This window comes from Trachymyrmex septentrionalis, unplaced genomic scaffold, assembly GCF_001594115.1.
Source record: "Trachymyrmex septentrionalis isolate Tsep2-gDNA-1 unplaced genomic scaffold, Tsep1.0 scaffold114, whole genome shotgun sequence".
Taxonomy (NCBI): Eukaryota; Metazoa; Arthropoda; class Insecta; order Hymenoptera; family Formicidae; genus Trachymyrmex; species Trachymyrmex septentrionalis.
Window position 1 is genome coordinate 359,225 of NW_017304269.1, and position 25,336 is coordinate 384,560.

Consider the following 25,336-nt stretch of genomic DNA (forward strand, 5'->3'; position numbering starts at 1 on the left):
GCGCTTTTTTTAGCACTTTGTAGACGTTGCTGTGCTACTTGAGAAGAAATTGAAAAAATTTTTAATCATAAACAATTTTACTTGATTTTACTAAATGGCATTTTCACGGTTATTTATTGAATGCATTATTATTATTATTATTATTAAATAAAAGTATATAAAAGTTGCGCCCGATTTATCTGGAGTATATCGACCATCAATTATATTACAACATATTGACTATATTAATATTAATTTCATTTTATAGCTTTGTTCGACTGGTTATGCAGCTGAAACGCGATTATGATGTTAAGTTAAAGTTTTAACAGCGAATGACGGACATTATCTTACTTTTCATTATATGAAATGATGAAAGAGTAATCGTTCATCATTTTTATTTCTCATTTAATTTATTTAACGAAGTAAATTTGCTCGCAATTTTATTGACAGATTACGTTTGCATCATTTCTTTTGTACGAATTGTACTTTTGATGAATCTAACTATTTCGATACTGTTTTAGGGCGATGCTGGAGTGACGGCCAAACTCGATCAATGTCGATAGTACACTTTTTAAATTTCAAGTTAAAAATGTCGATAATAATGATATTTTTAATTTATTTCTTACATTCTCGTTCTGTCTCACTCAAACGCATACATTTGTCCCTATCTAACATATCGCAACGTCATCTCCTGCAAAATTAAGCATCTACTGCTAGACACAGTTATTGCTTTGTTTAAAGAAACATATGTATACACGTAATTTGCAGATCAAACATAAATTTTTTTTTAATCTTTTAATCTTAGTTTCATAAATTCAGTATATTCGTTCAAGTAATCCGACGTAATACACTGTTTTGTCCATACGAGCTGTATAACTTTTGTATTAAGAAAACAAGTGACAGTTCTACGAGTTGAAAAATAAGTGAGTTTTTAACCTTTTTCGATTTTAATATAAAGTCCACTGCACCACCTCTCAATTTTGCATCTACTTTAATTCTGTAAAAGAATTTTTGATTCCGTTCAGTAAATTCGAAAATTTTTATCGATCTGCCATGTATCGATAACTTGATCATCCCAGCATCCTCTTAAGTTATCGTATTACTACGCGTGCATAATTATAATATTGGCATTCTTTTGACAGCTTGTTTAAATCCATCGTAGGAACCTGCAATGCCGATGGTTGACAAAAACGCGTTTTTTTTACGTACTGTTTATCGACAAACGCATTTTTAGTAAATACGGCAGAGTTATCTTTAGTTGATAAAAAATTCATTCTTTTCTCTCCCTTTAGGCGCGATCAGTGATGAATATCCTCCGACCCAACTCGAAAGTCGCATCGAGTTCTGGCTACAATGGGGTGTCCTCTTCTGGGAGTTACCTTGGTGTCGGAGGTGGAGGTGGTGGTCATACAGCACTTCCAGTGTAAAAGCTCGCCTTGCCAGTTAGTCCGGACGCTCGCTTCCTCTTTTCGCATTCCATCGTGCTAAAGGTGTTCTGAGCAATTTGCGACTTCCGTTTTGGATTTTGCAAGGTCATGCTGCGTTGACTGGAATTGGAACTGGAGCTGGTACCAGGTTCTGATACTTTAAGAATGCCCGAATGTATTGTTCCAAAGTTTTGATATATATACTGTGATTGAATAGCCGATACCGAGGCATTCTGATTCTTTAGCGTGATTGGGACAGTCTGTCCAGCCAGACTATTGAATCTAGTGTCAAAACCGAACGGGGTATCCAGTAAGGATTCATTCTTATCAACGTAGCCACTTAATCTAGAATCGAGAAGACCCTCTTTATCAACAAAGCCGCTCAATCTGGAATCAACGATATTCTGGTCAGTGTTTCTCGTGGAGAATTCGGTGTATCGTTGTTCCTGATCAGGTTCCTTGTTATCCGTAAAAGCGATCATGTTTTGTCTAGAATCGGACAAAATTCGAGAATCAATGAAGCCTTCTTTATCGGTGAAGCCGCTCAGTCGAGAATCTATGACGTTGCCTTCCGACTTATCGAAATTGTTGTACCGTGGGTCGATGTTCTTGCCATCCGGATAGACTGGCAGGACGTGCGATAGGTCTGCCTTATCGACATAACTGATGGCCTGTGGATTCGATGCGCAAATATCAGGCGCCGATTTGCAGAGCAATGAAGTTCCTTCTTCGGCTATTTTTTGAGGCGCTAGGACACAGAAATGGATTTACTTTTTTCCGAAGCATGAGAAATCATCGTTTATTATACAGAGTGTAATATTTAGAAGACATTTAGAAGATTTAAAAAAAATGTTTATAGATCATTGGAATTTTCTCGGATCTCTGGATTCTAGAATTCTATCCAATCATACAATTTGTACGGATAATGGATTTTTCAATCCTTTTAATTACACGATGTGTCGCATCATATACATACGCGGGACACCCTCTTTAACAATAAGTTTACCCACTTTTGGTTGGCTGGCCGAAGGGTCGGGTTTGCGGCGGCCCCGGTGATTTTTGATGAGCCCTCACAAGATACTCTGAGCTAAATCCTCTCTGTTCCCTCAGCTTTCTTTCGGCACCCGGGACCATGACTCTCACCTAAAAGGAAAACAAAGAGTATGAATATCTTTTGATTAAACGAAACATGATTGCGAAACACATGTTGATAAAGCTAGAAATCCACTTGTGCGACCACGGACAGATGTTTCACGTTTTATTGGGATCTAATGGGTCCAAGTGAATTCCTAGCTAAAACAAAACAAGCGGATCTGCGGCGAGAGTTTTAATCGACAACTTCACCATCTCTTCGACCGTGGAGAACCGTGCCATGTAACCGGACATTGTTAAAACGGCCGCCACTTCCGCGAGCATCAGCGCTAATCCCGAGAGTTGTAGGCACCAGCCGTAGTGGTACTGAGGTAGACCGTTATCGTCCATTTGCATGCCGGCAGTTGACGGCAAACTGTATTTCCCCGGTAACTCCAGTGATGCGTCCGACAATGCTGACGCCAGAACTATCAACCCGCCGCCTAAGGAAAGTCCTGGAACAATATAAATATGAATTCCATAGACATTATAATAACTTTGAAAATAATGTGTTATTACAAAGTTGAATATTTTTTTTTCTTAACAATCACTGTTTCAGTTTTCGAACATGATATATATAGCGCTAAAGTTTAATTTTTTTTTCTTTACAATAATAATTAGTAATAATTTATTCGCTGTTTTTTTTTTCAGTTAAATTTAAGAAGATATTCTTTTCTGATTTTTGAAAAATTTTAATTATTAGTGATATAAAAATATCTACTAATTAAAATCTCGACAAAATAATAATTTATGATATTCTCGACGCTTAAAAAGGCTAAAAATATAGATTACATATTTTTTATTACAAGTATTGTAGAATTCATAGCTAAAATTATTTGTTATTTGTGCATAAAAATAACAAAGTATTTGTTAAATTATTAGAAATTTAAGTAATATAGAATTTTCTTTAATATACATTTATAGACTGTTATGGATTATTAAATACATTTTATATTATTTATGTAAAGTTTCCAGTTACAAATAATTCTACTCTGCACACAGCGAGGAGTGTAACTAGACGGGAACAGGATAAAATTGCCAAACTATTATAATAGTAAGACGTGACCGCAGGACATATTCAAGGATTCAGAGCGCCGCCCGTACGCGCTATATCACGACAATAGTCCTCCATGCGCGTCTCGAATATATCCATAGTTAAGAACACAATAACACGGAACAGCTTATATTATATTATATTATAATATCGTTAGGATTGAATTGATCGTTTAGTTTAAACGACCATCGCCTATATCCTTTTATGCAACTTTTTATACGTTTTATGAATAGAAAGAGAGCAATTGAAGCTGAATTAGCGCTAAGTCGTGATCTAGATGGAATTATAGGATCTGATCAAAATCTAATCAGTGTATATTGTCATGTACGCGCTATATTAATTGACTAGCTCATCAATTACAGCACTGCTCGGAAAAGTGCTCGGAAAGCTTCAATAATGCTGTCAGTATTGATCATTACTACGAACTACTTACTCTAACTGTTATTGGGTATGTCTGTATTGGTCACTGGTGACACATTAGACTGTTGGTGACACATTAGAAGATCAAGGGGCCTAACATTACAGCGTTTGACAATTGCTAGATATATCCTTGATAATTACTGAAATCATTCACTAGCGAATACATATTTGCTATCAAGAATCTGTCATAACTTCAAAACGTATATTCATACTTTGTTCTTATTTTAAGACTATCTTAAAGTAATGTTTTAAGGTGCTAATTCAGCTCTATATTTTATGAAATCATCTTACAATTAATAAACATCAATTAACAGTAATATAACATCAACGTTATAGTTTTACATTCAATAATATAAATATAACGGATATCTATTTTAACGGTTACATTAAATAATAATGTAAAATTATAATATTGACGTTATGTTATATACAATATATTAAATAAAGATTCTTAATATTGTTTATATATATTATCTTTGTGTTTACTGGATTAAGATTTTACTTAAGACCACTTTAAATATAAGAACCGACTATGAATATCGGCATATACGTTCGGGAAAAATTTTAAGATAAAGAAGATGACTGTCGATTAACTATCGATTATAAGTAACTTCTTTTTTAGAATGTGGCGATCGAAGCTGGATATAGCTCGGTTCAATAAGCTATAAAGATTTCATTCCGGTTGCCGTCGTCAGGGGAATCTTCCGCATTTGTCGAGAAAACGACGTCGCTCATATTGCAAAGCGCCATGGTTTACGGAAGATACGAACGATTGAGTCATAATAATAAAAACGGGATTGGCGGTCCACGAGAGACAGCATATGAAGGGAAAGAAATTGTTCCTTCAGTCTTTCCGCTAGTTTCTGCAATGCTGTCTTCTCGAATACTGCATCCTTCTTAACAAAGGATTTATCGATGATAAAATAATAATTTCGCTCAGGAATCAATTTATTTGCGACGAGAAAGTTAATAGCTTCTTTATATTTTCCATTAATCGAGATATCTTAAGTTTATGGTTAAGGTTACGGAATTTTTATAGCGTATAACAAAATTTATATATCATATAACAAATGCAGCACAAATAAAATGCACAAATAAATGGACGTGACAAATTACGAAGTTATTCTACTCTACATTATTCTAAAATATATTCTTCAATTCATTTATACTTGTCGAGATGAATGTATTTTAAATGTGATCCGCTGCTAAGAACTGAATTTAATATGACAATGTCTCATTGCAAGTCACGTAAATAAAAGTTTGTAATTTCCGCGTAAATTTCCTAGATTTAATCGCGAAAGATGCGCTCGTGCAATGATGGATTGTATAAGTTTATCTTTGCGCGCGAATAAAGGATTAATTTTATTGCTGCACAGCTCGTAATTCTCGGTGTACCTGTGTACGTTACAGTCGAATAATATCTGACTACGAGCGAATGCCACGTATACACTGGCGGAAACTTCCAGCTCTGTCCTTGTTTCCACGTTCGTCGACTAAATTGCAATTACTGCTAATTAATTGAGCAAAGATTTGCCTAGCTGCCAGCGGACAAAGCAAGGCGCGACTACACCAACGAAGAAATTCTAGATCAGCACGTCGCAATTGTAATTCCAATAAGTTATACAAATAAAATGGAAACCCTGATAATCCTCAGATCGAAAGAATCGGAGAGAAGAGAGGAGAGAGAGAGAGAGAGAGAGAGAGAGAGAGAGAGAGAGAGAGAGAGAGAGACATTATATATATTATTTTACAAAATTAGTTTTGATCCTAGTACAACCATTTCGATATTGCATTTCTTTAATATTTCAACAGCAAGCATTTTTCATTCCTTTTTATGAATTTATTTAAAGAAGTATTTATAATTTATTTAAATTAATTTATTATTTTATACTAAAAGTATCGAAATCCAAATTTATAGTAAATTCGGATTTCGATACACTTTTGGTACAAAATAATAAATTAATTTAAATAAATATTTCTTTAAATAAAATTAAGATGTGTTCTTCAAATAAATGTCATATTTAATATATAACAATAATCTATTCATCAAAGTTAATTTAAAATGCAGAAATAGAATAGAAATAGAATGCGAATTTATTTTACGAAGCATTAAATATTTCAAGACTCGCATGTATAAAGTATATACAACGTAAATTTATGATAGTTGTTTCTTCTTTTTCTTTGCATTGTTGCGTACACTACTATCATTTGCGTGACGACTATTCGAACTGAGTTTCGAAATCCAGTTGTTGCGTTATTGTTCCTCGAAACGTGATCATTGATGATTATAATTAGCGTCTATCAACCTGCACGATTAATTGAGTCGGCAATTAATGATTCATAAGGGTATTCAAGGCGACGGCAATTTACCGAAATAGATACTTGTATTTGCGACATTCGTCTAGTTGAAGTAAGAATAGATGAATAATAGGAACTAAACATTAATTACAATATTTGTTACTATTTATACGTACAACAATAACTCTATTTCTTGAAAAGTCTTTTAAATACATTTAGCTTTACATTTTTAAATCTTCCGTCGGTTTTAATGTAATTTGCTCCGTTATTTTTAAATTAAGTGCAAAGTGATATGAATCGCTATAAATAATTCAAATAATGAAATATATTTATTATAATATATCTATTATTTATTAAAAATATTTCATGTTTTTAATATCATAGTACAATACAAAGTATCGCATGATTAGTGATGTATTTTAGTGGTTATTACGAGTATGTAAATTATAATTTTTACGGGTGAGCTCTATGCGAAAGACTTTTAAAGAAAAAGAAGAGGAGGAAAGAAAGTTCAGGTGATATCGAACAAAGCAGTCATGAGATAAGTAATTCATTATTCATATACAAAGTGTTTTATTCAAACTACCTGTGACTACTACTCTCAAACTACTACTCTCTTTTTCTTCAAAAATAAATAGTAGTTGAAAGTTGGGGAAAAATTTTTATTACTAAACCTCTGAATTATCTAACGATGACGTTTCAGTTTTCTGAAAACAACAGGAAATAATATAAACGTAGTCAAGTAAATATTAAATATGAATACCGTAAATCGAGTGAGGTATCTCGTGGATATTTTTTTAAATAAATAACTTTTAGTTAAAATTTTTTCTTATATTATTTTCAATTTATAAAAAAATAAGGAAATGTCACAGATTATGAATTATTAATTTTTCTAGACGTCAAAAATTGTTGGCGGCTTAAATAAAAAATTTTTTAATTTATCAAATTAAAAAATTTGACCGAACTCTATGCGACAAATCCGATGGTAGTATTTGTGCTTTTAGGAATATACCCCGAAAAAGTAAGAAAAATTGTAGTAAACTTTTAAATAATAATAAACGATTTATTAGGAGTATAAAGATCCAGCTTCGGTCGTCATTGGCTTCACTTCTCACTTATTATATAAACTTTTAAATTGAAACATGGTCGAGTAAGATAGATATCATTAGATAAATCTATTGAGAAAAAACATCTTTAAATAAAAAAGTTATATCTGTTATCAATGAGACAAAATAATATTTCTTATTAATTCATGTTCTTAATAAAAAAAATATGGAAAAAAAATTTTTTTTTTTTTAATTTCTTTCTTATTGTTAGAGATGTTCAAAATATTTATAGCTCAAACGCACTGAATACCTTTAAGAAAAAAATTTGAATAAATTTTTCTGCATTTCCCTCTGGGTGATCTGAAACACTCTGTATTATTTGCCTTTTCCGCAATTCTCTCATCTATTTCCATTTACTTGGGCAATATATTTGTATGATAAAAATAAGAGAAAAAAAGTTATTTATGTGCTTATAAAAACTCGGTAAAAGAACTTTTCCGCAAACTGTGTAATTATTTTAGTGAATATTGATTCACTTGATAAATAGAGTAGACGAATATGAAGCTCGATGCGCGTAATATTTTTCTAAATATTTATTATTTTTAGCACTATGATTTGAATTTTATACTTGTATTTTACAGACTGACGCTGTTATAATGGAGTTACAACTACAGCATTGTATCGCATCGGTGAATATTACCTTTTATTTTAATCCGAGATAATGGATCTGTGAATATATGTATACATTCACAGTTAAATACAACATCTCATGATCTCACGGATGCATTACACATATGTCATATGTATGTACATACATACATACGTACATATATATACTAAAATAGATAGGTTAGGACAGATTAATGCAAATGTTTAAATCAGCCTAGGATATAGCGTAACCGTCCGTTGATCTATTGTGCATACAAGAATACACATATTCAAAGCTGATAGAATATAGGTAATTGTTATTAACGCATTATTGATCGGTTAGCCATTTACTAGCCCTTTTGGTGTCATAATATGCAACAAAACAGTAATTTCATGGTGTGCAAATTGTTCGAAGTTTATAGAAAATTTACGCTATTATTGCGTAAATAAAAAAGAAATAAGAAATAGGAAATAAAGAAAAAGAAAATATACGAAAAATAGGAAATATTTTATAGCTATTATTGTACGCTGTGTTTTATAGAAAAAGGATACAAAATAGAAAATTAATATTTCTGAGATACTGAAAGGAAATTGAACTTCAAATCTTTAGGATCTATTTTCTTTTATTATCTCAAAAATGCTAATTTTATTTTTTAATATTAGGAATATATCATCATTCCTTAATTAAATGCTCATGATTAATGGCCGCATTTGTGGATTTGTGACTATTTGCTTGTGAGCTATATCAGTTGATACAAATGTGATAGACTGATACGTAATGTAAGGACAATTAGAGCAATTACTACAAGGCATAAATACTACGCGTTATAATTGACCATTTTATTTTCTTGTAACTCGAAAAATCTTGAAATCTCAATATCTGAATTTTTGAGTATAATTTTCAGAATAAATGTTTACATAGACTATCAAAATCAGTATTTTCTATTTATAAATTTAACATACAACGTCGACTTTACATGTGTCCGTGCAATAGATTTAAATTTTAATTACATATTATATTTTATTGAATTTTCACAATGTTTCTTCTTTTTATTCCTTATCTCTCCGTTCGCCTTTCGCCTGAATATTGAAATCTAATTACGTCAGTAGTAATTATAATCTACTAGTTAAACGGAGCCAAAAGTTGCCGGGTCATTGCACTCTCTTATCCTAGCCCGCTGACGAGCCCGATAACGTACATAACACGCGCGTATCTCTTGTGTTTGGTTCCTTGAAAGTGCTGGTAGATCAGAGTTGACAAACTTGATTCACCTTATTGGAGCTTGGGTTTGGCTTTCATCTAAGTATCGGTAGGGGTTAGTTCGGCACTTACAGCACGCTTTGCTAATCTTGATTAATCAAACTACGAAGCCGGACATTTCACCGGAAATGGCCGGAGACCCTCCCAACTCGTTTCTTACCGCGAAACTTGACGGACGGTTGAACTCGGTGTTTTTTTTATAAATTATTGATAGCCGATCGCGTTACTTGAATTGCGCGAATAAACTTCATTTACTCGCAAGTAGTAAAATGCAGTAAGGATCATTTACATTTCTGAAGCAAAATTTATTTTCAAGAAAAACATCTCAATACCTATAAAGCGAATTTGCGTTTAAAAACCATTTAAACGAAACATTTTTATGGTGTATAAAAATGTTAAATAGACGTTTATCAGCGTTAAATATATAACTAGCTTATTAACTCTTCGTTTGCAGATATTTATATTTCGTTTATACTACTTCTCCGAACCTTTTAAATGAAATGTTAAAATCTTTATTTATAAAAACTGAAGTTTAAACAAGAATGAAAAAAAGAACGAAAATTTATTTAAAAATATGTAACTAAGCAATAGAGAAATTGAACTCCCTTCTCTATTTCGGAGAAATTTGAGAGTGAAATTTTGCCCCAAAAGAGCCAAATTGCAAACGGAGGGTTAAACGGTTGAAATGTCTCGTACAAAAATAATATTTTAAACTAATAAAAAACCGTTTTTGAAACATTTATTTTTTAGTTTATATGTTTATTACACAATTATTTATAACGTTCATTAACATATTTTGAACGTCACGTGTTGCTGGTTTCGTATCTAATAGAATAAATTGCATAATCTCTTTTTCTACACATAGCAAGATCTATTATTAAAAGGCGCAAAAATCATCGTAATTAATATTAATTAGCACCGTTATTAATAGAAATATCGCTCATTAGATTTAATCTACTGTTAATAACAGAAAGAAGTATTAACGGTAATAGTGATAACGGAGATAATCACACGTGACAGCTGTGTATGAATGAATAAAAATCGCGGCATGCAGATCGACGTGGGCAGCGCGTGTATGTACATTGCAATCACGTCGCCGCGTCGCGTCGCGTCGGCGACGTCGGCGTTGGGGCGGATACGCTCGCTGCACGTCAGCGACGTGTACGGAGGGCGCGGGTAGGTCGACGCGCGTGCCGTACACGGCCGTGATATGTTGCTGGCGGGTCAAGTTATTTAATCCCGCCGGTATAAACCATAGCCGGCACGTCCGAAATTTATGCACCGGAGCCGCGCCAGGATGCGCGACGCGCCGCGCGACTCGAAATATTCGCGCACGCTCTTTCGGGAGGAACCGTTTCCCACGTCGCGTCGACGATACCCCGGTACACCGTGCCCCGGTGATTACGCGAATCCGCTGGAAACGACAGCGAGAACAGTGTGTTGCTGATTCTCCCCCTGTTATTCCCTGCGATTTACGGAACTCGATATTCCGAGATCGCGCGTGTCGACCTACCCGCTTTTTCCTTTTTTCTCCCTTTTTTTTTTTTTTTTTTTTTTTACCGAACGTCGATAAATTCCGTCGCACGTTGTTCCGATCTAGCGGCTTGCATAAACAATTGCAATCGGTGATCTTTTTTTCAGCGTTCGGCCTATCCCGTTATCTGCGGTTATCGTGTATCGAATACGTAAACCAACGTTATTCGTTTGTACTGGAGATAGATTTTTTACGAGTTCTTTATATATTCAAAGGTTCGCAAACTCGATGAAATTTTGTCACGAGTCAGAATTATTTAATAACAGAGCGTAATGACTTAGCTAATCGAGTTTCATGAGCGCAAATGGAGGATAATCTCTTTTCTTCAGGTGGATTTAAGATTTAAGTGAACTTTAGTTTAACAGAATTTTAACCTGAAGCTTCCAATTAGTCTGATATACCCGAGAAGTTTTAGCGACATACTATCTCGGAATTATCTTACATTTTTCTTCTTAGAAATTCATTTCTTATAATTTCTATATTAAGAGAACAAAAAATAGGTGTAACTATAAAATTGACAACTATATAAGTTTTATGTGTAGGATTGATGTACACACACACATACACACACGCGCGCGCGCGCACACACACACACACACACACAAAATTAAATGTAAATCATTTTGTGTTATTACAACTATAAAATAATTTATTTAATTATATGTACTACATAAAACTTATATAGTTGTCATCTTTATAGCTGACATCTATATACACAGTTATTATCACAATGTTTTTTTTGAGTGTACACATTTTTTATGCTATAAAAATTATTCTTTTACTTCCATCTGTTGATCTTCACTTTTTCGTCTTGTTAGGAAGTTTTAAACAATATTAAGTTAAAAGTATCAAAAAATCGGCCAAAAGAATATTTGTCAAAAAAAATTTTCTATTTACACCTGAAACAAACAACAAAAAGAACAACAAATTATTTAGCTTTTAATAGCTAATACAGTACAATTACCATACTTTGCTGCAGTTTCAGATAAATGACTTTTGAGCGAATAAGTGTATCTCCAAATGAAGTATATTGGACGAATATTTATTAAAGTTTTAATTCTATATATAAAAAATTTGATTGAATTGTAGTATTACTTCATCATCAAATTTACAAATCAGTACTACAAAACGCGATTTTTACATAGGATTAAATAACTTTTAAATCAATAAGAGATTTAAGCTCAAATTTTACACAAACATCCAGATATGATAATAGAAGAATCAAAATAAAGTTTTATGTTTTTGGTAGTGCTTTGAGTTGTGAAATACGTTGTTAATAATTTTATTAAAGAATTTGTAAAGCATTCCATAGTAGATAGATATTTTAGTAATAACACTAATTAAAAAAATAACAAAAATAGCAAACACAACGAGCTGTCAGGTAATGTGCGTCTAGCAGTTCGTTTGTGTGTCGATGCATTCCTCGTTCGAGCGCGTATGCTCTAAAACCAGGAAAGTACATTCCTGTAGAATGCAGTGACCGTCGTTGTCACTGCAGTTGGCGTTGTCGTGGAATTAGACCGGCCATCCGATATCGCAGACGGTATTCTCGAAATTCGAGCGTTCTGTATTAATATTAAATTCCAGGCTTGCCTAGAGTCAATGATAGCCGCGGAAATTACACGCCTGAATGCGCCCAATAATGCGCGCGTCCATCGATACGCTTACTCCGTTTCGTATCTCTAAAGTTGCGAATTTTCCATTGCAATTTGATCAAGCTGTCTTTTTGCACCAATTTTTCGCGGTTCGTTGTTGTAAAATTTCTTTTTTGTGTGACCAACTTCTCTTCCTCACTTTTTAAAATTAAATAACCCGCCACATTTTTCCGCTTATAATATGAACTGTAAACATTTTGTTCTTTTTTTTTGTGTGTGTAAGTTTCACGGAAATCGAATAAAGAGTCAAAAAAATTCTTTAAATCTAAATACATCACAGGGATGTTATTTAACATATGCAGAATTTCTGTATATCTGAGCGAAAGAATTAACCTATTTATAACTACAGCTATCCAATATATTTGTATTATTAAAATGTATTCTTTTATAGGCAGTTAAATTGTTAAAAGAATTATTTCGGATTTTTATTGTGTAAATTTATTTTGATTAATGACCCGAATATTTCCGAAATTTGCTGCGCACCCGATGCATCGAAATATCGCGCGCGACGTATCGATCGTGGTCATGTTGCGGCTATTAAATCAAACGCGCTATCCAATCGTATATTGCTTTTGGCATCGTCGAAGTGCGATTAATTTTATAATTCTGTGCTGGATAAAATAGTGAGCTTTACGCACGTAAATATAATGTATTAGCACACCATGGCTGTATAATTCATAAAGATGATTAATGCCGCGCGGTAGAAGACGCAAAATATGCGAAATAATGCACGAAAATAATGTCTTTCCTACTATCCTATTTGTGTGAATTTTCACCGCCGTGTATATCGACGTTATCGCATATCTTTCCGGCCCATGATGCGTTATTAATATTGGATATTAAAAATGGAGCACAATGCCACGTGCAGCTAGAATTTAATTTAACTCCCCGATCATGAGTCTGCTCTGACTCCTCTGAGAGCTAACTCTAGAACAACGAATAAATTTAACAATGTATACTTCGATATAACGACAGTAAAATTATTATCGACTGAATTACAAAACATAAAAAAATCATCTATTATATATGATCTTGTATAGCAAAATACTGCGATTCGATATCCAACACAAATTGATAACGTCTGACTTTTGTTTAATTACATTAGTATATAACAAAAAATTACTTTAAAGTAGAAGAATTCAAAGAGATGTTCTTATAGATTTTTAAATACTATAACTGTAAAAAACGCCGCAAGCCAAAAAGTTATCAGATTTTCAAAATAAATGAGGTTTAACATCAGATCCAAAAAATGGATTATCTGACATTACTTCTCACATATTTAACATTTTTTGTAAAGAAGCTAAACATTATCTTGACATTCCGATTAGAAGTCATAAAAGTATCGTTCATCCCCTATAAAATGTATTTTTGAAATTTCAATATCTTACTTCTTAGCCATGTTATGAAGAATGTAAATACAAGCTTTTGCTAAAGTAGCAAATTTTTTGTCTATGACGACGAAGTTACATATAATTTTTTGTGATTATTAGTACACATACGCAAACCATATAACTTTTGTCCGAAATACTTTTTTGAAAAAAACTTTGTTTTAAGATATTTCAGCGTTTCCGAACTTTTTGAAGATCCTATATATTCTACGTATATTATATTCCATCATTTTAAATATTTTTTTCTTATTGGCTTTGACGGAATCGGAATATTGGTAATTCCTTTGAAAGTGCCGATAGGGATAATGATTTATTCGCGATTAATGACATTAAATTATTCAAGAAACGAGCGGCAAACAAACGAATTTGTGTTACTCAATGTAATCGGATGCCATCGTACTATATCAATGCTATGAACATTAGTCTTGTGGCTAGTCGCGCGGAAATTATACGTGCAAAGGTTGCGACGGAATGGCTATCGGTCTATCATACAAATGCACCCGTCGATACTATGATTCTATCTCGAAGTAATTCACGCAGGCCTCTAATAAATTGGGATATACCAGAGATTGTAATGCATCATCCCTGTCATTTGCGTATCGGGTTTTTTTCCGCGATCACGAATCAAAAGACCGCTGAATCATTTCGTATAATTTAACTTGCCTCGTTATCCTGTAGTAAATAGAACGCGAAAAAAAAGCGGTCAAGCTTTTGAATCAGATCGTTTATTCATCGAGAGAGAAATATTGAGTTATTACAGTACCTGGCCATATTATTAAACACACAAATTTTTTGGTACATTTATTTTAGTTAAAATGACCATTTTTATTATTACATACTATATAAAGTATGATTTTTTTTTCTTTCGTTTGGACAGTCTCAATTTAAAAAAATACAGTTTTGATAACATTCATTCAGAAACAGAAAATACATGCGCTTTCCTTGCTGTCACCTGCTAACAAATGTTCAGTTCACACATTTTCATAGACATTGTGAATGACAAGTGAATGATGAATTAAAATAAATGCATCCATTTTATAGCAAACGATTTTTTTACATATGATATTTTAATCGATTACAACAATGAGAGATGAGACAATGACAACAGTGATAAAATATCACAATATTATAAATATAATATAGTATATTAATATATTAATATATTAACATATATATTATATATATTATATATATACTCGTATATATATAATATTAATATATTATAATATATTATATATGTACATGTATAAATTTAATCTTTAGAAATTAACAAAGTGTAAAAATATATGCGTCTATAATTATATGGCCAAAGACTGAATGTAGGGTAAAAAAGCAGGGAATATGGAATATCGGTTTTTTATCATAAATTAACATTACTCTCATATAAATGCATATGAAGGCCTTAAATTTATACAGAATTCTTGAGGAATATGTTAGCTATAACATTCAATAGATTAAAATTTTCACAATTTGAATCCAACATCAGTACCAAAAAAGTAAAAAGCATGAAAATAGGATATAATCTAAAAGATGGGATATAATGTGTAATACCGGTTAAATTTGGGGAATAGTAATAAACATAGCAACAGCTTCGTGAAACGTAAATAGTTTTACTTTTTGTATTTTGCATAAACATGAATATCTTGCGAAAGTAAAGAATACATGGAGGACTTTCCAGGCAAAGACTGACGTACCTGGAGGTTTCCCGACTTCTCGACGCTTCTCACCGGAAAGTACGGATTTGTGCAGAGTCGCTTTTCTTGCAAGTCGAGTGGCGTAACGCGCTGAGCACATACTAAGAAGTACATCCCGCGTGATAATAACGACGTCGTTAGACGTGGCCGGCCCACTTCATCTCACAATGACCCGTAGAGTACAGCGAGTCGAGAATGCACACGGTCGTCAGAATTTTGCAAAATACCAAGGGTGTCCTAGGTAAACACGGATATTTCTCGCGTTCGATTACAGATTATTGCACTTTCGGTGACGCTCGCTCGCGCAGAATCAATCCTGAATGATCAATGGAAGACGATTGACAAAAGCAAGTCGCGAAATCCTCTTAAGCTGACAACCGTCGCGCGAGCAGCATTGATGACAGCTTGCGCACAATTTGCCAGGGACACGGAACCAGCGACGCGGGAAACCAAACAGTCGATTCACCCGGTAGCGTCTTAGAGCAGTGACGCCGTTACGTGGAGCATATTTGTGTTCGCTCGAGCGTGAGCGAGCATTGTTGCACGTTGAACGCAATAACAAGCTGCATTAGAGTACCTCTTACTCCTGCGTCGCCCTCGCTTCATCTCCAAAGAGCGTATACAGTAATGTCTTTTATGGAACATTGGATTTTCTATTATAAAGAAAATGTAATTTCTCAACTATAATCTTTCACATTTTAATTATTACAGAATTAAATCATAAAGGTCATAAAGCTTTTAAATAAGTGAAAGAGAGAGTTACAGTTGACAAATTATATTTTTCTTTATAATATCTTTAACTTTTGTAAGGTAAACAATTTTCTCTCGGTAAAAATTTTTTTATATACAAATATAAACGTACACAAACATTTATATAATTGCTAAATGTAGCAAGAAACTTAACGATAAAATTATTATCACAAAATGGATTTTAACATAAGCACATAAACTTCCGTAACTGAAGTTGTTGACAGCTTCGTCTTTAAACGACAATTTTATACATTCATAGTTTCTGCCATGAAATTTTTTTTAATATAAAAAACAATTACTTTTTATGTGTCTGATAAAAATAAACCAAAAATTTTTTTATTTGAGGGCCCTTGTCTTTAGAGAACATAAAATTGAGTGTTTTTTAAAAGTGGGTCGATAAACGGTCGATAAAAGTGGGTAGATAAACGGTGAAATTGAAGTGTGTTATTGTTTGAGATATTTTTTCTTGACATGTTAACATAAAAATGCCACGTATTTACTTCTTAAATATTATATTTAATATAGGCAGTATCCAGGTGTAGAGCAGTGGTGTCAAAATTTTCGGGGTCTCCGCCGTTGTAAAAAATTTTTTGTCCAATAGAGTTAGAATAGACAATCAAAATTTTTTACAATTAATAATGGATTTTTAACTGCATGAACTAAGAAAAACGAAAAATAATAATTTTTCACTAAATGACAGTGTTGTAAAGAAAAAAGTTTTTTTTTCACTGAAATTTCTGTGTTTTCTCGTTGTATATTAAAAAAACTGCTCAAATTATTATAAAATCCTTAGGTCATGCAGTAGCAACATTTAATTCAAACATGTAGGTATACCAAAATTCAAGTCAATCGGATTATTAGTGTGAGAATTTTGTACAATGGCGATTTCAAAAACATGGTTTCGAGAAAAACGCGTTTAAACTTTAATGACATGTTTAAACTAACATAATAAAAATAAAATAACTTTCTGTACGGTTAGAATCTAGCAAAAATCTTTCAAAATCTTATTCTAGACATTTTAATGTATCGATTTATGAAAAAAATAATTGATTTTTTGAAAATTCTGGACCGAGAAGGGCTCTTAAATTATTACAATGTCACAATTACTCATAGCGACCTTCTTAATCTTTCATGTGTCTATTTTAGAATATGCTTTTTGTGCGTACTTTTATTGTACCTATTTTTTTTTTTTTTTTTTTTTCGAAGAATTCGATGCGCAAACCATCAGTAAGCTAGTGTAACCAGCGCCGTTATTCCGTTAATGATGTTAAGTGAGTTACTTGTTATTCGTGTTAAACTTTGTTTACGTTAATTTAGGAAGAGGACGCTTTTGCGAATATTCCGACGAATATTCGATAAATTTTGCAATCCGCGGCCATTCGTGATGATGTTGCAAATAATAATATCGCCCTCGCGCGCGCGCGCAACGTCATACGTCGTGCATCCTCACGAGTTACAGAGTGTCCGAAAATTACCGATCTCCCTTTTAGTTACAAATTTCTTATTATGACTATTATAGTTATAAATATTAAAGGTATGCGGAGAAAAAAACAACACTTTGTAAAAACAAGAGAAAAATTAAGTAAAATTTAAGCATTATATGAAGAAATAAATTCAAGATTAATCAAGAGATGTGAAATTTTAGAATCGATTTGTCCAAAATATTCCTTCTTGTCTATTTCATTACTATGCTGGTTAACCTTAACACAAGAAACAATACTTGTGGATTAGTGTTAACCTCTTTTACAAAAATTTAATAAAATAAATTTTACTTCTTTTCCGAATTCTTTACCCGAATATTAAATTCGAATACAAAAATAAAATAATTGGAAGCTTTTGTATATTAAAAAGTTATCGACAACATAGCGGTCAGTCGTATTTTCAACGAGTGCAAATGAACTACATCAAAGAATTCATGGCCGCGAAGTAGAGTGACGGTTCTGGGGCATCCTGTATGCATGTAGATGCAATTTTGAGCTGTACACTGGTAATTAGGCAACCGCAATTAATCACACGCGCATCAAATATTTGCACGAGCAGGAAACCGCGCTTTATATACAAACATACTGCAATTTATCATGTTCCGCTCTCACGCCGGATTACGTCGCTGCTCTGGTCTGATGAACTTTTTCAACAGCCGAGAAGCAACGCAAAAGTGCAAAAATATCCTGCATTTTAGGAAAAACTTTCAAATCAATATCCATACATTATCGTTAATTGAAATGTGCTATTAAATAATTATGATATGTTGGAACCGTTATTATCATTGCAATCACTTATTATATTATTACATTATTATTATTTATCATAAAATTATTAAATACAAGTATATATGATACTTTATCAACTATATATATATTATACTGTATGCTATACACTATGTACCGTATACTATACGTTATACATACATATATATATATATATATATATATATTAAATAATATATGATACATACATATACTACTGTTTTTTTTAATATCAGGGTTGGATAAGTTTGCCCATTTTAACTAAGTTAAATTAAAGTTATTGATTTATAAAATAAACTTGTTAAAAGTTTATTAAAATTAATTTAAAAGTACATGAACAAAAACTAACTTACAATTAATTAATTACAATTAGTTAGTATTAAATTGATTGAAATTAAATTAAAAGTTAATTTTGGAAAGCATTATTTATATTAAGTATAAATTATCTTAATTTTTTAAAATTAGATTATTTTAAATGATGAAGCAGTTATAATATAAATTATCAGATAAATTTAATAGTTTATAAATTTACATAAAACAACAAAGAAATATTATTTTCATAATCAAAAAGTATTTTATATGAAAATGTATTTTCTCTTTTACAATTATGTCCAGTTCATTATAGTATCATACATTTTCTGCATATAAAAGCTATCACAAAAATTCAAAAGACACAGTAATTTTTCGAAAGTATACATTTTAAGTTTTAAAACTCTTTCCCTAAGTTAAAATTTTGTTCGTATTTTTAATAAAGTTGCAGCTGTTTAAATTTTGAAGTACCACTACAAACTTTGGTTTCTATCTAATATAGATTATGCATTAATATGTCATTAATATGTAATTAATATACAATACATATATACATTATATATCATGTTGATGTAAGATTAATTCCATTTGACATTTAATAGCGTTCTCAATATCGCGAAACAATTTCAGCTTGTTGACTTCGATGGTTGAAGATTAGCATGTAATTTTCAAAATACTAAATGTGTACTTAGATCATGAGATAACAATGCAAATTATGCATTATTAGTAGCAGTAATGTAACACCAAAATTTGTTTAGCAGAACAATGGATGTTATTGTGGTAAAGGAGCGTATGCAGTTGCGGTTGTTTGGGGTGCCCTTCTGACAATTAAGCGCGGCAACCTGCATGCGTTAGTTCGCGATATATTCTGTGTTTGTCTGGAACTTGTCGTGTGCACGATGCACGCGTGCAATTTCCCAATTGCCCCGAGGAGACCACGGGCGATCGGCGTAAGTACGTAAACTCATTTACGCCTCATTAATTTGCTCCATCTCATTTACGCTTCCCATTCTCCTTTCTTACTTACATTCCCGTTAATCATTACGCAAACTTTCAAATCGACGTCACGCCTGCTGATTCCGTGGTCTATTCGGTTTATTTTGATCTCTGCGAAAAAAGATCTGCTGCGAGTTGTTTGAAAGAAACCGTTTCGTTCCGACCAGACAGAATATACCAATTATATATATCAATTTGTTAAGATAATTAAAAATCTTTATATAAATATTATTATTTATAAATAATTTAAACATAAATGGTTTCTTAAAACAATTTATTAAAAATTTTTATTTAAACTTTATATTTAGTTTTTCCAACTCAGAAAAAATTTCTCGCTACGGAATTTTTAAATTTATTCAAAATATTTCATATCTTTATTTTTGCGCTTGGAAATGACAGACATTTTTACGCAGAAGATAATTAAGTTAGAATTTCTAGTCTAATTTCGAATTTATTTAGACAACCTCTTACATTTTTCAAGCTGATTAAAATGGAAAGTAGCCTGCAATGAGATTCTAATTGAAGATTATGCGACAATAACGTTTAATCTTTATCCAGTTGGAGTCGAAATCATATTTTATTTTGCCACGGCTGCGAGGAATTACGCTGTTATTGAAGCAAACGGAAAGCGGCCGTATATCTCATACCGCGGGCCGCTTAATTTAATTATGGTCATTACCAACCGGAGCTACCAACTTTGCGCGAGTTATTATAGACTAACGTAACTTGCATTGTAAATTATTAACGGTTCTCCGGGCATAGCTGGATCGCCAATATGGTGGCTTAGAATAATTTAGCGCTCGATAACGGCGGGGTTGGCCCCGTGGCATTCCTCGGATAAAGGTGCTCTATTAAGGGTGACGCAATTTAAATAAGATCGAAAGAGACGCAGTCTATCCGTAGGAAATAAGAAGGCTATAAGAAGGCTATAAGAAGAAAAGGGGCAGGCGACGGCTTTCCGGCGGACGTGGGTTTATTCAAATTGAACGCGACAGAGGCAGAATGCCTGGCGTGCCCGCGGGTTGTCAACTTTCCATTTTAAGTTTCGACTCAATACTGACGTATTGAGTCGAAGTTCGCAGCCGCGGTACTTCCGGAACTAGTCTGTCGTTCCCGGGAGAGAAAGACAGGTCCGTTGCGACAGGTAAAATATTGTTCCGTTACCCAATGCCACATTGATTCTAGATATTGCAGTGATGTGTCTGGACGACTGGAAAACATAAATAACAATGCCATGAAAGTAGATCAGTGAATAATAAAAAAAATATTATCGAGGCCATCATTTATTCAAACCATTCCCTTCTCAAGTTTCATTTACAGTTGATCGATCAGTAATAATTTAATAAAGTGATGTTTTTGATGAATATGCATTATTTATTTAAAAGATAAATTGAGAATTTACAATTCGAATATATGTATAAACACTGATTTTGAATCGATGTGTACATATCCAAGATGTACGAATATGTAAGTTTTTTTAAGAATTTTTATTAAAAACTCAATCAAGGTTGGAACCTTTCTATATATGTTCAAAGAAAAATATTATGGTAGCAAGTATAAAGATGACGAGTTTTATATTTATAATTAATTTAATATACATTTAATATACATAATTAAGTAAATTATTGTATAAAACAATAATATGATATATAGGTAATTCAGGTATGTGTATATTAATTCTACATTTAATTACATGCATTTCGAATATACAAACATTGATTTTGAAATCAAATGTTTATTTATTTGATATGCATGCATTAAATACATCCAGGATTTCAATCCAGAAGGGAGGGGAGAGCAATAAAAATTTATTTTTACATGAAATTTATTAAAATATTTATATATTTGAACCTAGTCTGAGGATTCTCAGCAAATTTTTTTATAAATAATATATGAGCAAATTGAGCAAGGACCATTTAATTTTTTACCATAAAAAAGATTTTTATTTAATTGTTTCTTTTCGCCAAAATTTAGAGCGGGAGGGAGGAAAGAGTCCTTCTCCTCTCTATTTACATTTGCCCATGAATTTACGTAAATTGTAAACTTTTAAGAAATTTTCATCAAAGTTTCTCAATCTTGATAAAACTTTGCACTCAAAGAAAGATATTGTCATAGCAATTATAAAGGCGACTATAATGGAAACCATTTTAAACTATTTTGTATTTTTTTTTTTTTTGTAATTATAAACTATTTTATAGTTGCAAAATAATTAAAAGTAGTTTATTGAAAATAATATATGTATACAAAGTGGTACATATACATATACATATAACATATTAATTTTACATTAAAAAATTGTATGATTGTTATTTTCATATATTAGTTGTTACTATGTCTTTTCTTCTGAATGTATAATTGCGCGTTTCTTTAAAGTTAAAAAATATTTGACATTCTTTATTATATAGCTTAAGTTTTTTCGTATAAAATTAAAAGTAGCTATAAAATAATAGGGGGATTAAAAAATGTTACCTGACAGTATATCTGTCAGCATTTATAAACAATTTAAAAATGAAAAATCATTAATTCTATTCTACCCTTAATTTTAAATCTCGAACTTTCCATCACGTCAAAATGATTATGAACAGGCTTTTTCACGACACAATACAGCCGAGAAATTTAGTCGAGCGGCTCCGACAATTTTCCCTCGCGGCCTTTATAATAAAGCTTAATCTCCGCTCTACACTACGGCATTTTAATGAACATGCCGCCTCAAAGCGTTTATGGGATATATGGAAATTTTTTTAATTTGCTTGTTTGGCGTGTGGCGTCGCGCTGCGATTTTTGCCCCGCGAGGTGCAGATTAACATTTATTAAAAACATAAATTATGCACATTAACGAAGCGTGGAAAACTAAAAATTCTTTCCGAGCTTTTAACTGCTCTAAACTAAGAAGATGCGAATGAAAAAAATTTGTATTATCTCTCCAAAAGCTTTTGTAATTTTTTTTTTTTACACGCGGCACACCTGTTTCTTTTTCTTTTTAAGAATCTTTTAAGCATTTTTCGATGTTCCTCCAAAGCAGAAGAGTGTAGAACTGTAAAGTAGCGTGAAGTTTGTGAGCATATCGGCGAGTAGAATTATTATTATAATCGAATGCGCGAATTCCCGCGACGACTTTTAATGGAGTCACGCGTTGTCGTTTGAAACTTTGAGTGCCTCTTACGAGGTCTTTCTTGCAGATTGCGACATGACGAGAATAACGAGAATTACGAAGTAATCTGCGAAGAAGGGTCAACGACACAGTTGAGATTCTTCTTGTAAAGTCACGAAGTCACAGTTAATGATAACTCGGATATGTTTTCGCTCGTACAATTTTAAAAAAAGTAAATTTTTTTTATCTTGTCGGAACACTCTTCTCGATAGCTTTTCAGGTTTTAAAGTAAAAAGAGTGAAAATGAGCGAATTAATATACTGGAATAAATTAAACAGCGAAATTGTAATTATTTCTTTTATCTTAATTTTACGGTCTTTAGTAAAATTTTAATTAAAACTGAAAATAACAAAAAGTATTTAATATTCGTTATTAAAATACGTAATTAATGTCTAAATAATATTTAGAAAATTGCTATTCGAGTAGTTTTTAGTAAGCGTACTTTTTCTCAGATTCCTTCTCAGCTTTCTATTACAAGTAAAGCAATGAATCAATCAGGCTGAGGTTGTGGATTCCGAGGAAATTCCTCGCCGGAATTTCGGAAGCTGTGCGACGTAAACCCTCGAAAATCCGTTTGAGGTCGGGACTAGGGGTCCAGCAAAGCTCAATATAAATCAGAGTCCGACGAAGCGTTGGCCGTTGCGGCTCCCGTCTTCCATCGGTATCTTTCGTGTCCATCTCTTTCTTCCATCTTCTACCCCTCCCGTATCCCGGACATGTAATTACGGGCGTTAGGTGAAGAACTTACGGTAGAGCCCAGGCTCTTCCGCCCTCGTGACTGCCAGACCCGCACATTCTCGCAAAAAGAGCACGCGCAATGAAGGAGAAATGTTTAAGGTCCGAAAAGCTTTCTGTTTCTTAAAGCAGAATTCTTTTGCGGGTGATTACCCGTAAAAGCCTAGGATGGATAAACGGCGGAACGGTAATCACTTTTCAAACATTCAGTCACGAGGATAAAGGAGATGGGACGCTAAGAATTGACATATTGAGGACTTTTTTGCTGCTGCAATTTGGAATATTTAAATTATTTCCAGATCTGCATCTAGCTGGATATTTAGATATCAGCAAAATCCTTCTCGAAAAGAAGGATTTTGCTGATATTTAAATATTCAGCTAGATACAGATCTGGAAATAATTTTGACGAACTATAAATAATTGCAATAGAAATCTCAAACATGCGCTGAGAAAAATTTCTGATTAAAAATGAACGAATCATTCTGCGTATTCTGATTATATCAGTTAGAATTCTGTTCATCATAATTGGACATCTGAATATCTCGACCATAGTTCTAATAGATTTAATCAGAAAACTCCGATTTTTCCGTTTTCAACCAGACTTCCAATTAATGTAACCAAACTCTTTTTCCAATATGATTAGCAATGCTATAAAAAGTATTGACGTTCTAATAACCAATTCAAGTTCTACATAGTTATTTTGGTGGACCTACAAAATTATTTTCAAGTCTGTATTTACCTAAAGTTTTAGATACTTCAGCAAAATCATCTTTTCCGTTTAATTATAAATTGTACCAAAGATTTACAATTTACAAATACACGAATATACGCAAGTAAAATTTTCGTGATTCTACCTAGGCGTTATTTCTATTATAAAGAGTAGAGATAAAAAAGAGATAGAAGATAGAAAACGCTTTTCATTTCACGTATCACGTATATTTTTTCACTTCAATTTTGATCCTCTTACATTTTTCTATTTTCCACGTTTGCACTTTTTCTGTGTAGAATTTAAAAATGTTACAAGTTACAACCGGCCGTCGGTTCACAGTCCAAATAATTTTTCAAGTACACTCTTGCGTACAACGCGGACTTGATCCAGGGATCGCACAACACTTCCGTTTAAGGAAACGACGAGTAAACAGGACAAGAATAATCGTCTTTTGCTGCAGCACACAAGGGATGGGGAAGACGCGGCAGCTTCTCACCCTTGGCTCGAAACAATCGCAACTATGCCCCAACAATTTATAATTCCACGCTGCCGCTCTTCTACCGCACCCTCGGCACCGGCCGGGATCGCGCGCGAGGCCGCACTGTGTGCAGTATACAGTTAAATGTTATTACTTCAGTTGTTGCAGATAATTTCCCTCGGTTGTGTCCGCCGGGGCAAATTCCGCTCCACTCGGTTTTCACGAGGGACGTGGTCGTCTAGAGTTCGCATGAAACGCTACGAGTACAAATAACGCCGCTTTACGCGTTGTCAGCAACGCGAGCCAAACAGCTAGCCACCTTCTTACCTCTAAGAAGTAAAAGATGTTAGAAAAAGAAAAATAACAAATTATATTTACTATTGAAGAACAACAGGAAAGGAGGCATTGTTGAAATCTTAATGTTTTT

At 32.8% G+C, this 25,336-nt stretch overlaps 1 protein-coding gene across 2 annotated transcripts in view; it reads right to left on the minus strand.

Annotated features, from left to right (window-relative positions):
- Positions 1 to 837: 837 nt before the first annotated feature.
- Positions 838 to 25,336, minus strand: part of LOC108753739 — a 125,110-nt gene continuing 100,611 nt past the window's right edge. The window contains exons 5-8 of one of the 2 annotated variants that reach the window (XM_018495614.1): positions 2,751 to 2,992; positions 2,417 to 2,549; positions 2,001 to 2,154; positions 838 to 1,895 (exon numbers count right to left, since the gene is read on the minus strand). In XM_018495614.1, the coding sequence (XP_018351116.1) occupies positions 1,385 to 1,895; positions 2,001 to 2,154; positions 2,417 to 2,549; positions 2,751 to 2,992 (1,040 nt within the window). In that variant the 3' untranslated portion in view covers positions 838 to 1,384. Of the gene's footprint in view, positions 2,155 to 2,416; positions 2,550 to 2,750; positions 2,993 to 25,336 lie in introns of both variants that reach the window. The other variant, XM_018495606.1, reaches the window with a different exon arrangement.